The sequence below is a fragment of the Dromiciops gliroides genome, chromosome 6 (assembly GCF_019393635.1).
Source record: "Dromiciops gliroides isolate mDroGli1 chromosome 6, mDroGli1.pri, whole genome shotgun sequence".
Classification (NCBI taxonomy): Eukaryota; Metazoa; Chordata; class Mammalia; order Microbiotheria; family Microbiotheriidae; genus Dromiciops; species Dromiciops gliroides.
This window is the reverse complement of record NC_057866.1, coordinates 91,512,603-91,526,505: the sequence shown is the minus strand read 5'-3', so window position 1 is coordinate 91,526,505 and position 13,903 is coordinate 91,512,603. Positions and strand designations below refer to the sequence as shown.

At 38.1% G+C, this 13,903-nt stretch overlaps 1 protein-coding gene across 2 annotated transcripts in view; it reads left to right on the top strand.

Annotated features, from left to right (window-relative positions):
• Positions 1–13,903, top strand: part of ACOX3 (acyl-CoA oxidase 3, pristanoyl) — an 85,234-nt gene that overhangs the window by 34,087 nt on the left and 37,244 nt on the right. For both annotated transcript variants that reach the window (XM_043972939.1, XM_043972940.1), the window contains 3 exons: positions 9,345–9,441; positions 11,429–11,611; positions 12,680–12,802. In XM_043972939.1, the coding sequence (XP_043828874.1) occupies positions 9,345–9,441; positions 11,429–11,611; positions 12,680–12,802 (403 nt within the window). The remainder of the gene's footprint in view (positions 1–9,344; positions 9,442–11,428; positions 11,612–12,679; positions 12,803–13,903) is intronic.

Sequence of the window (13,903 nt, the reverse complement as noted above, 5' to 3'; positions counted from 1 at the left end):
ACAAAGGATTCAGACTTGGTATTCTCTAAGATCATATTGCCTCCAGCAGAGGGTGCAATTGTTTTGAATATGTGTGACTTCTAAGCTTGAAGTGAATTTTGATAGGCACTTACTTACCCTTTTATTCTGCCTTATTTCCCCACCTAATTCACAGAAGAAATTTTGTGAAAAATCACATTTGTGATTTTAGTAGAGTTTAGTTACTTTTATCAGTTCAGAACTGGTTTGGTTTTAATTAAGAAGGAATTGAAGAAGAAATGATTTTGTAGCCTGGCAGGGCTTTGTCCGGCAACTAAATGCAGCATGATTGATTAACTGAGCAAACAGATCAAACTCCATGTCTTCCTCCTACTCTTATGAAATCTGTCTCCAGGTTCAAAGGGAGTCTAGGGACATGGAGATCCTAGAGATGATTAGATGGCAAAAATTCTCTGGCTCACATCCAGCTTAAGCTAAGGAACATCCCCTGTTCACTTCTGGTTGCCTTCCTTTTCTCTTGGTTCCTAACATTGCACTGACCATCCAAATAGCAGAGGAGGGCTTCTAATGGCAAGACTGGGAGATGAACCACCCCAACTCTTCCTGTGAAAGGGAAGTTTTTCCTAGGCAGCACTCTGGGGAAGCAAGAGGAAGGTAGGTGCTTTGGATAGATTCTGGTAGTAGATGGTTCAATCTCATTTCTCTGCATTTTCCCATATGCTCTGTAATGCTATGAGGTCTCAACTTTGCTTTCTCTGCTATCTGTCAGAGAGGCAGGGCCCAGGCCCCCCAAAATGTTGACATAGCAGGAAGCATAGAAGATCAGTGCAACTCTCAACTACATGGCTTATTTCTCTCTTGGCAGAAAGAAGTTCCTTCCCCAATGTCAAAAGGGCCAGAAATTTACATATCTCTAAGTAATGCCTGCATACTAATGTTCCCATTCTCTATATCTCCATGTTAATGTCCCTTGGGGAAAGATTAATATTCAAAAATAATTTTGCTGAAATACTGAGGTCAGAATTATTTGCGATTTAAATTTATAGAATTTAAAAACTTTAGGAATAATGCCCTTTTTTTCAAATTAAAATTAATATTTTCTAGTTTCTAGTCTTCAGAAGTTGAGACCTAGAGAAGTTACATGACTGATTCCAGGTCACAGAGCTGGTTAATGCTATGAAATTAAATTAAATTAGAAGAGTATATTGCCATAGGTTTCTTCAATTAATTACCAATAATCTATGTTTTAATAGATTGTGTTTCTATAGGATTAAGGTCCTTTTCTCACAATCTCTAATCAGGTAGATAACAGTCATCTTGGATATTAGGCTTAAATCCACAGATTCATTCTTTAATTCAGGAAGTTCTTTTTATGCATCTGCTATACATACTATGCTAATAGGAAACAAATATAAATAAGGCAAAATATTACAATGGAATAAGCTAGATGTTGGCTCCAAGGTAACAGCTATATACAAAATGATGTTTTTCAATCATCTTTGTACACAGAACATAGATTTTTAGTTTTAAAGGCTACTTTGAACAAAGGATTCTATGATCTGAAGGACCTTTAGAACATAAAATGTTAGAAGATACCTTAGAGATTGCCTTATTCAACCACCTCATTTTATAGATGAAGATATGGAGTGTTTTAGTAGGGAATAGACTTTCACAAATAATAGTCAGGAATAGACTACACTGGGCAGCTAGGTGTGGTTCAGTGGATAGAGTGCTGGGCCTGGTGTCAAGTAGACTCATTTTCCTGAGTTCAGATCAGGCCTTAAACGCTTACTAGCCAAGTGTGACCCTAGGCAAGTCACTTGACCTTGTTTGCCTTAGTTCCTCATCTGTAAAATGAGCTAGAGAAGAAAATGGCAAACCACTCCAGTGTCTTTGCCAACAAAACTCCAAATGGGGTCACAAAGTGTTGGACATGACTAATAGAATAAACAACAACAGCAATAGATCACATTGATGGTTACATTGTCCCATAAATAAGGTTCCTTTTATCCATATGCCTACCTTATGTCTAGACACTTCATGGCAACTTTTTATCTTGGTGCCTGGAACAGGGCCTTAAGCATAGGCATTTGTGCTTCCATTTGTTCAATCCTAATTCTATTTTTTGGGGGGGGCGGGGGGGGGCGGGGCAATGAGGGTTAAGTGATTTGGCCAGGGTCACACAGCTAGTAAATGTCAAGTGTCTGAGGCCAGATTTGAAATCAGGTCCTCCTGAATCCAGGGCAAGTGCTTTATCCACTGCGCCACCTAGCTGCCCCCTCAATCCTAATTCTTAAACAGTTTCTTCAGAGAGCTTTTGTATCTCCTTTTCCATTTGGCTTTTCAAGCTGTTGACTTTTTTTTTCATGACTTTCCTGCATCACTCATTTCTCTTTCTATTTTTTCCTTTACCTCTCTTACTTTATCTTCAAAGTCCTTTTTTGAGAGTTTCTATGGCCTAAGACCAATTTATATTTTTCTTGGAAACTTTGGATGTAGGAGCTTTGACTTCGTTATTTTTTTCAGAGGGTGTATTTTGATCTTTCTTGTCACCAAAGAAACTTTCTATGGTCTGCATTTTTTCCTGTATGTTCATTTCACTAGCATATGACTTTTAACTCCTTCTTAAAGTGGAGCACTGCTTCCAGCATGCACTGTCCCAAGTTTCAGGAGGTCCAAGGTAGTATCATTTAAGGAGAGGTACATTCTCCACTCACTTGGCATGTACTCTGGTTTGTTGGTATTTGTGAATAAATTGAATTAAGGTACCAATGTATTTTAATTAAAAGTCAGAGTCATCTGATTTAACTTTCCCTTAACTTCTAAATAATATGGAATATAATTTTCTAATCAGTGGTTTTAGAAAAATACAGTTGTCTTTAACATAATGTAGCATGAGGACACATAGCCCTTGGGCCTTCTGTAATATCATTTTTGACTGACCTTTAAAGAAAATATAAAGAAAAAAAATGTTATTTCATATTGACTCTATTTTTTAAAATTATATTGTGGGGGCAGCTAGGTGGCACAGTGGATAGAGCACAGGCCCTGGATTCAGGAGGACCTGAGTACAAATCCAGCCTCAGACACTTAACACTTACTAGCTGTGTGACCCTGGGCAAGTCACTTAACCCCAATTGCCTCACCAAAAAAAAAAAAAGTTATATTGTGTTTAAAATGATATTACAACATAAAGACACATGAGGGTGTTCTAACCAGTCAACCATAGAGGGAAAATGCTTAGCTACTAAAATTTGTGGATGGTAGAAAATACCATTGTCCATTGTCCAATATAAAAATGTCCATTGCTGAAAGCACTAGTGAATTCAGGCTCCTGTTGCTGGGCAAATTGACCAACATATTATAACATCCAGTTTTCTAGATAACTTTAGTAACATAAAACAAATGTGATATTGGATTTAAGGGACTCAAATGCATCACAGATTCCAATCCTCAGGGCATTAAATTTACTAAATGCTTCCACAGATTTAGAGATTAAATTCAAGTAAGTAAACATTTATTAATATATATTGTTGTTGTTCAGTCTGTTTTCAGTTGTGTCCAACTATCTATGTCCCCATTTGAGATCTTCCTTGGCAATTGTTCAGCTCATTTTACAGATGAGAAACCTGAGGCAAACAGGTTATGTGACTTGACAGGGTTACACAGCCAGTAAATGTCTGAAGCCAGATTTTAACTCATTAAGAGGAGTCTTCCTGACTTTAGGCTCTGTGCTCTATACACTGCATCACCTAGCTGCCCCCTTGTTAAGTGCCTACTATGTGTTTAATATAGAAAGAGGAAAAAGAAAATTTTCCATACTGTCAAGGAGCAAACATTCTGTAAGAGAAATAAGACATGAGAGATGAGTAGAACACTGGCCAGTGAGGCAGAAAAGCCCTTCTGGAAGAGGAGACAGTTCCTGAGACAGCATTACAAGATGCCAGGTGATTTTCCATCCTTGGGGATCAACCTTTGCAAAGGTGTGGAATTGAGAGACAGTGTCATCCATGAGGAAGAGCAGGTCAGGTTTTCTGGAGTGAAACATGAGAGGAGTCACTTAGAAACATCCCTGGTAGACATTTTTTTTTTTTTTTGCGGGGCAGTGGGGTTAAGTGACTTGCCCAGGGTCACACAGCTGGTAAGTGTCAAGTGTCTGAGGCCAGATTTGAACTCAGGTACTCCTGAATCCAGGGCCGGTGCTTTATCCACTGCGCCACCTAGCCGCCCCCCTGGTAGACATTTAATCCTCTTTATAACTGGTTCCTTTTCTTCCTTCCTTTCCTCCCTTTTTATGCATTACTTCCTTCCACACATTCCGGATGCCCTTACCTACCTACTTGCTGTTTGTCATAGACAACATTTCATCTTTGGTTTCCATGTAGTGGTGCAGTGGATAGCATTCTATACTTGGAGTCAGGAAGACCTAAATTCAAATCCATTCTCAGACATTTACTAGCTGTGTGACTCTGGGAAAATCATTTAACCTCTACCTGCCTCAATTTCCTTCTCTGTAAAATGGAGATAATCACAGCATCAAATGAAATTAGATTTGTAAAGTGCTTAGCACAGAGCTTAACAAACAGAAAGTGCTTAATAAATGCTTGTTCTTTGTTCTCTACTTTATCCTCACTTCTATGTCTGTGCACTGGTTAGTTCCATGTCTGTGTTCCTTCCTCACCTCTGCTCCTTAGTTTTCCTGACTTCCTTCAGGATTCATCATAAATCCTACTTTCTACAGGAAACTTTCTGACTTGCCTACCTGTCCATTCCTTCTCCTTTCAGATCACCTTCAGATACACTATAATCTTCTGTGTACCTGGTTAATTGCATGCCTTTGCCATCAGAGTGTATGTTCATTAAGAACAGAAACTGCTTTTTGCCTTTCTTTGTATCACTAACATTTAGCACAATGCCAGGCACCCAGAAAATGCTTAATAAAGATTTGGCTGTTATTGAAGTAATTCTGGAAATACAAGTTGGAGCCAGATTGTGAGGACTTTAAATGCCAAACAGGGGAGTTTATTTTTTTAGCTCAGAGGTGACAGGTAGCTACAAAAGCTTCTTGAGGGGAGTCACATGGTCACTCCTGTGTTTCAGGAGTAGAAATTTGGAAGCTGTACAAAGGATAGACTGGAGAAGGGGACGGGAAAGAAAGATCAATTACTATTGATATTTTACAATAATCCTGGTGAGAATGAGGAAGGCCTAAAGTAGTGCAGTTTTTAGTACTGTTGTAAACATCTCAAGGATAAGATCTATTTAGGTTTTGTTTTTTCTTTTTATGTCCAGAGTTGAGCACAGTGCCTTGTTTATTGAAATGAATGTTGTCATAATCTCTCTGCACTGTTTCCTCATCTTTAAAATGAAAGTGTTGAAAAGAATGGTTTCTAAGTTCCCTTTCAGGGCTAAATTCTTTATTCTTAATATCCTATGATTGAATGATACCCTAATATAAATATCAACTTTCATTGTTATTGTCAGATTAATGTTCTATTTACAAGTATACACTTAATCATAATTGTTTCATCCCTTTTTTTTGTTGTTCAATGACAACAAAGGGCAAGCATTTTCCATTCCTTAAAAAGGTAACTTTTTAAAAAATGAGATAGTTTTTTGGATCTAATTGAAAAAACATTCTGTGGGCTGAAAAATAATTAATTGGACTATGATTCAGTTTATATATTGGATGCAAATTTTATTTAAAAAAAGAAATCTATTTTTTCCTTAATAGTATTTTATTTTTTCCAATTACATATAGATAGTTTTCAACATTCATTTTTGTAAGATTTTGAGTTCCAAATTTTTCTCCCTCCCTCCCTGCCCTCCCCCTTTCCCAATATGGTAAGCAATTTGATCTAGGTTATATATGTACAATCATGTTAAACATATAATCAGAACAAAAGGGGGAAACCACAAGAAAGAAGAAACAAAAAACAACAACAAAAAGTTAAAATAGTATGCTTTGATCTGCATGAAAATTCCATAGTTCTTTCTCTGGATGTGGAGAACATTTTCCATCATGAGTTTTTTGAAATTGTTTTGGATCATTGTGTTGCTAAGAACTAAGTCTATCACAGTTGATCATTGCACAATGTTGCTGTTACTTTGTACAATGAAGAAATCTACTTTTTTTTTTTTGGTTGGGCAGTGGGAGTTAAGTGACTTGCCCAAGGTCACACAGCTAGTAAGTGTCAAATGTCTGAGGCCAGATTTGAACTCAGGTCCTCCTGAATCCAGGGCCAGTACTTTATCCACTGAGCCACCTAGCTGCCCCAAGAAATCTACTTTTAATGAAAGGAAGTATTGTGGATTATGAATTCAGGAAGGCTGAATTCAAGGCCTGCCTTTTATACTACTCGCTCCATGGACTTCCCCAGACAATTCCAAGACCGTAAGCTGCAAAACAATTGCTTTATTGGTGAAGGAAGTTCCCTACTTCATTGAAATAACTATTTTCAACCCACACAAAGGTTCATTGCCTTTTCTCAGATTATCGATTAAGTTTTTATTAAAATAACATAATTGCAAATCAGGCAAGAACGGACAAATACTCTTCTTAACTTAGTTATAGTCAATAGTGTTTTGAATTGTCAGAATGCTTTACAGTTGCCAGTTAATGTGATCCCCATGAGGTAGACATGACACGTATAGATTACGGGACTTAGAGGTCAGAAAGATATGAGTTTGAATCCTTTCTCAGATACTTACTAGCTGTGTGGTCCTGGGCAAGTCACCTTCTTTGTATATCAGTTTCTTCAACTGCAAAATGGGGATAATAATAGTACCTACCTCACAGGGTTGTTATAAGAATCAAATGAGATCATTTGTAAATTACTTTGCAGACCTTAAAGCACTGTATAAATGCTAATTATTATTAATATTTCTATAATTGAATCTTTTGCATTAATAATGTTAACCCCATTCTATTATGTACAAGGAAAAGGAGATTTAGAGAGGGTACCTTTCTTGTTCCAAATCAGGTACTCAGCAGGTCGTATCTCTAAGGCCTATATCTAATAAACTACAATAGCTGAGAAACTTTACAAAGATTTGGGGGCTTTCCAAACATACTTACCCTCTCTTCCTCAATCCCCAGTATTCATATTTCATTAGATATACCTGAAAGTATAGCCATTAGTAACTTCTTTAGGGGATTGTCGTCCATGTGTGTAGACAACAGTAACCTGAGTAATTTCCTGAGGGCTAGTTTTCTACCTCCTACAAGTATAGCCCCTTTCTTGGTGAACTAACCTGTCTTTATGCCAACAAAATGTCATCTCTCTATCTACCCACTTCTCCAGCCGCACTGTCATTTTAAGTACATTAGTCTTGGTTTCTAAAGTTCTCTTCATTGCTGGTTCAATAAAAGGATACTATATGAAATTCAGAATGATCATAATGGTAAGATAAGTTGCTATAGGAACTACTGATAGTTTCCAAGTACATTTAGCACAGTTTATATAACATCTGTTAGTGTGAACAGGCACACTCTCCAGAGTGCTGTGAAATAATTTTTTCTGAATTGGCAAAAAATCTTTTCATTATTAATATAGCTTTTCATTGCATAAATGAATATGGTTGTCCAGTATTTTAAAAATCAGGTACCTTATGATCTCTCCAAGCATATTTTTCAAATATATTCATTTCTGTTTAAAACCTATAGCATAGAAATGTAAGTTAGAAGAGACCTTAGTGGCCCATGCCTCAAAGGAAGCCCTTCTGCAGCCTTCTTGCTTAATGGATCTTCCAGCCTCTGCCTGCAGATGTTAAGGGAGGAAGAGGAGCCTGCTGCCTTTAGAGGCAGCTTGGTCTGCTTTCAGAGAATTCAAAGCCTTAAGAAGCTTTGTCTTCTCTCAAGCCTATGTCTTTTTGCAGTTTCCTCAGTTTAACTAATTCTACCTTCAGCAAGCAAGCAGAGAGTCTAATCCTTCTTCTACAAAAAGTCCTTAAAATACTTGAAGTCAGCAGGTTTGTTTTTATTTGCTTATTTATTTTGCTTAGTGTTCATCATGTTAGGTTACAAAATATAACAAGGTGTCAATTTTTTTTTAAAAATCAGTTATTTTCCCAGACCCTTTTAAGACTTTTGGTTCCACAGTCCCTACTTTTGAATAGCTGTATACTTGTAGACTTAAGTTTCTAATACTTATCTTTAGGGTCTTTTCAACATCTCTAATAAACAGGCCTTATAATTTCATCTTATCATAGAGAAATGTCTCAGGAAATTGAGACAAATGCTATCTGAATTATCCAAGGATATGGAGGGAAGTCAGTACATAAAAGTTGAGAACAAAATGTGACATGCTAATGTACCACTTTTTTGCCTATGTTAGTGTTCTTAGAATATTTGCCGTTCAAGGGCATTTACTGTTCTGTGTCAGTCAGACTATTGGCAAAATAGGAAATGAGACACCTGAATCATGGGAACTGGATGGGAGCAAGTATGGCTGCTCTGTCAAGAGAGTATGTCTGGGGGCAACTAGGTGGAGAAGTGGATAGAGCACCAGCCCTGGATTCAGGAGGACCTGAGTTCAAATGCGGCCTTGGATACTTGACACTTACTAGCTGTATGACCCTGGGCAAGTCACTTAACCCTCGTTGCCCTGAAAAAAAAAAAAAGAAAGAAGAAGAGAGTATGTCAATGTTTCTGCTCATGCCAGGCCTAACTTCAGCTAGTACATCCATAGCATAAATAATAGATGATATTTATATAGATAACACTTCCCAGATTATCAAGATCTTTACATATGTTGATTTCTACACTTGATCTTCCCAATACCACTGTGAGATAGGTAGTACAGCTATTGTCACCATTTTACAAAAGAAGAAACTGGTTATCAGAGATATTTATGACTTGCCTATCAGCATGCAAATGTAAGTGACAGGCTTGTGACTTGAATCTTGGCCTACTGATTTAAAATGCTTGTTGGTGGATGGATATAATATGATCATAATAGGCATTCCCATAGCTCCATTTCTCACTGGCACCCATCATTCCAGTTAGCCATCCCTCTGTGCCTCTTTAGCTTTGCCATTCTTGTATGTTTCCTTATTGTACATTTGCACTAAGTGATGTACCTACACACTTCAGGATTTCCTCCGTGCCCTTTCATATGTCACATGGTGGTCGCATTCTTGCTCTTACTGCTTAACCAGCCTGCCTCCTTTTCTGGTCATACATAGATGAGGAGATTTTTTTTTGTCCAGCTTTGACATTTAATTCATTGTTAACAACATGTTGCTGCCAGCTTGTAAAGTGTCAAAATCAGTAGTGCCTTTTATACCTGAGGAACTGTTATACCAAGTGAGGGTATTTTTTTTTTTTTACATTTCTGAGTTCTCTTATTAATGTCTTTGAACAGATTCACCATGTTTCATAATGTTAGAATTCCCCGGGAAAACCTGTTAAACCGAACAGGTGACGTCAGCCCAGAGGGAGTCTACAACACTTCCTTTAAGGTACAGTGCTCTTGCGTTGAACCTGTATGTGAAATGAGGACTGCCAAAAGCACAGATTCAAATGAATAGATGGTCCATCTTTCATTAGACAAAGGGTAACATTTTCCTCTTAAGGGAAACTTGGCTCTTCTGAGCTAGTATGATGCAGTGGAAGGAGCAAACCTGGAGTACTGGACTGGAATTCGAATCCCAATTTTCTGCTACTTACAAGCTTTGTGAGCTTGGACAAGCCTCTCAACCACTGAGGGCCTCAGTCCTCTCAACTGGAAGATGGGGGGAGGAGGGAGGGTTAGGCCAGAAGACCTTTAAGGGACCACCCAGTTCTAAAGGGCACCTGACACTTTCCCCATGGATGTTTGCTGGTACAAAGGCATTTGGAATAGAATTCCAGGCTTGCTCATCTGTAGGACAAGCTGCCCATGCTTTAAGAGAAAGCAGACAGGGTCAGGTAAGCTTGGGTAGCTCCCAAATGGGGTTACGCATTTGGGAGTTGGTTATTCAGAGTGTCTAGGCCAAAATGCCAAACATTCGGATCTGCAGTCCATATAGTTCTCACAGTAAGTCAAGCAGTCTAGGCCAATCTAAAAGCAAAAAAAAAGGGGGCGGGGAGTGAGCATTTGTGAGCCAGACGTAACATTTCCAGCCTGAAAAATTCATGCTTCTCATATTAGCTTCAATATTCATTGTGGCTACAGTAATATACCAGATATCAGTACATAAGTATTTAAATAAACAAAATTTATAACAAAGAAACTGGTTTGACTTAGAAAGAAACATACTAGAAAACTTAATATAAAATTATCATCTAAAACAAAAGAAAGAAAAAATATTATTTTAAGCAGATATGGAAACTTAGGGTATCCTGGATTGAGAATCTCTTCACCAGTTCTCCACAGATTCAAAGGATACCAAATTCTCATACATGATCCCTCTGGGCTCCTTCACACTCTCAGACTGGGTCCCTAGAGCAGCTACTCCTACTCCCTTCAAGACTCTATGGACAAACCTGAAGACCTGAGGTTTCTAAAATTTATGCCTGTACCTCTGCAGTATGGTTTGCTCTGCCCCTTCCCTTCTCCACCCATTCCTGCCCCGCCCCCCCACATTGATTAGCTAGTTGATATCTACCTTTTTACAAAGGAATACTTATTGGAAAGGTATGGCAAGAATAGAAGGACAAATAACATCCCCCCCTCAAACTGAGCCGTGTATTCTCCTGTAAGTGGGCTCAAATTTGAAGCTTAGGGGGCAGCTAGGTGGCACAGTGGATAAAGCATCAGCCCTGGATTTAGGAGTACCTGAGTTCAAATCTGGCCTTGGACACTTGACACTTACTAGCTGTGTGACCCTGGGCAAGTCACTTAACCCCCATTGTCCCACAAAAAAAAAAATTTGAAGCTTAAAGGTACTTACTTAGTCACATGTAGGGAACACATTTGGCCAACAGGCACCTGAAGACTTTTTGCTTAGGGAGTTCTTTTCTCAACTTGCAGGGCTGCCACCAAACTCACTTCTAGGTCTGGTGTCATCTGGATGAGTTACTCTCTTGCTTAGCTGAGTTAACTCCTTGCCACACATGGCGCCCAGGTACCACTGGATTGGGTCAAGTGGGTTTCTCCTTAGGGTTGATTCTTCCCAGTCAGCAGTTGCTTCTAGCTCCAGGGTCTCTGCTGCTACCTCCGGCTGCTGAGGGGACCTCCAGTGGTTCTGGTAGAGAAGAATAAATACAAAGGATGCAGAGAGTGGAGATAAGGCAGGAGTCACTACCATTCACCCCACACTTAGAGGCTCACGGTTCTTGCTCAATTTAAAGCCACCAGGGAAGACAGCAGCATAAAAATAGGGTTAACTCATTTTCTCCTGTAACACTTAAACCAATCAGGCATTTAACAAATATTTGTTAAATTAACTGAAAAGTTATTTGTTTATAAATGCAACCAACACATTTGTGGATTGCTTGAATGATCTCTATCTTTTATACCAACAGGATGTTCGACAACGTTTTGGTGCTTCACTGGGTGCTCTGTCTACTGGTAGAGTTTGCATTATAGGAATGTCTGTGGTGAATTTGAAACTGGCACTATCAATAGCAATTCGTTTCTCAGCAACTCGCCGTCAGTTTGGACCAAGTGATGACAAGGAAATTCCAGTCCTTGAATATCAAATGCAGGTATAAGCTCATAAAATGGGACTATGTATGTATGTATGTGGAGGGTGGTGGGATTTATTTATATATTGAATTAAATGGCTACGGTTAGGTGATTGAACAATAGGGAAACCTTTCAAAATAGGACATAAACAACCAAAGTGTGACCCCCAACACAGGGAGGCATTCAATCATTAATCATTAACAATGACTCCATGCCTTATACCCCAAACAACTAATCCTTTCCACTACCCTTTTGGTGGTAAGGTTGCTTTTAACTATTGCTTGGAACATGGTTAAAGGAATTTTTTTCCATAATACTTGATGTACTACCTTTAATATTTTATTAACTGGAAAAAGAGGTGGGTTGGTCAGTTAGCAGAAGTGAAGGTGAGGGATGGATGTCCTGATTACTGGACTGACGGCTGTAAAATATCAAAAGACTTGGAGGAAGGTCTTTTGCAAGTTGGATGGATCCTCTGAAGAATTTCTAGAATGACATGAACAATAAAATGAAAAGACATGGGGGACTTGTGATCTGCATCAGTTAAGGGAATACCCATATCAGTGAGATCCCAGAGCTAGCAAAATAAACAGTTGACTTGTAGATGTTGATTGTGACCATATTTCTTTTATGAGCCTGTCATGAGTGATCATTGAGATTATACACAAGAAGTCCATATCTTCAGTTGGTGGAATGGGTGATGATTTATCATAGTTGGAAGAGACTGTTAGAATTCAGTCTTCTGTCACCATTATCCTCATCATCCCTGAAAGGGGACGTTCTATTGACTAGAACCTCACTACTTCTTGAGGCAGCTCTTTCTATTGTTTGGCAACTCTCATTGTTAGGAAGTTTTCTTTTTTGTTTCCTCATTGGGAAAAAAAAGATCATGAAAGAAATGACATGAGACTATAATTTGTCAGTGAAATGTTGCTAGGTTGGTGGGATATTAAGAATAATATGATTCTGGAACTGGGTCAAAAATCATTGGAGTAATTTTTTAAGTTGTACTTAAAAATCTTATAGCACACTTGATGAGAGTTAAGTATGAAGTGTGTTATATTTATTTAAGTTTTCTTTGTTTTCAGCAATGGCGCCTGATTCCTTACTTGGCAGCGACATATGCCTTAGACCATTTCTCAAAAACTTTGTTCATGGACTTGGTAGAACTTCAGCTAGGCCTGTTACAAAATGATAAAAGTATCAGGCAGGTAAGATAATACCAAATACTTGTTGGCGTATTTATGGTTATTAAAGTGATACTAGTTAAGTAGCTATTATATTCAATGAACATACAGTACCCTTTTAGCTCAAAACAAATTAAGCATTCTTCTTCATAAAGTTAGTACTTAAATATCTGGAATTCTGGTATATCATCTTCTTGATAAGAACAGTTAAGTTTTTACAGTTGGTTGTCATTATAATATTGCTGCTACTGTGTACAATGTTCTTCTGGTCCTGCTCACTTCACTTTTGATCAATTCATATTAGTCTTTTCATGGTTTTCTGAAACCATTTCCTTCATTTTTTATAGCACAATAGTAATCCATCATAATCATACACGACTTATTCAGCCACTCCCCAGTTGATAGGAACCCTCTCAATTTCCAATGCTTTGTCACCACAAAAAGAACTGCTATAAATATTTTTGTACAAATGGGTCCTTTCCCCTTTTCTTTTATCCAATTGGGGTATAAATCTAGTAGGATTATTGCTGCATCAAAGGGCATGCAGAGTTTTATAGCCCTTTAAATATAGTTACAAATTGTTATCCAGAATGGTTGGACCAGTTCACAACTCCACCAACAGTGCATTAGTGTTCCTATTTTTCCACCCTCTTGGCAAAACTTTTACAATTCTGTTTAATTCTTCTACAGTTGCAGTTGGTTCATAGAGTTAAACATTGAGTTATCAAAATCATAAGGTTGAAGCAGTGAGTATTAGAAAGGTATACTAGCACCGGCCCTGGATTCAGGAGTACCTGAGTTCAAATCCGACCTCAGACACTTAACACTTACTAGCTGTGTGACCCTGGGCAAGTCACTTAACCCCAATTGCCTCACTAAAAAAAAAAAATATTAAAAAAAAAAAGAAAGGTATACTATACTTGAGACTACTGTATTAACAGTAAAAAAAAAAAACCTGGGTTCTAGTTCTCACTCTGCCACTGTCAGCTATGCGCCCACTTCTCTCTGTAAAATGAGGGGCTAGACTGAACAATCTCCAAGGTCCTTCAATGCAAATTCAAATTTTTTAAATAATGGATATCCCTCTGGCTTTTCTATTCCTGATAATACAATTGGTTCTCAAAT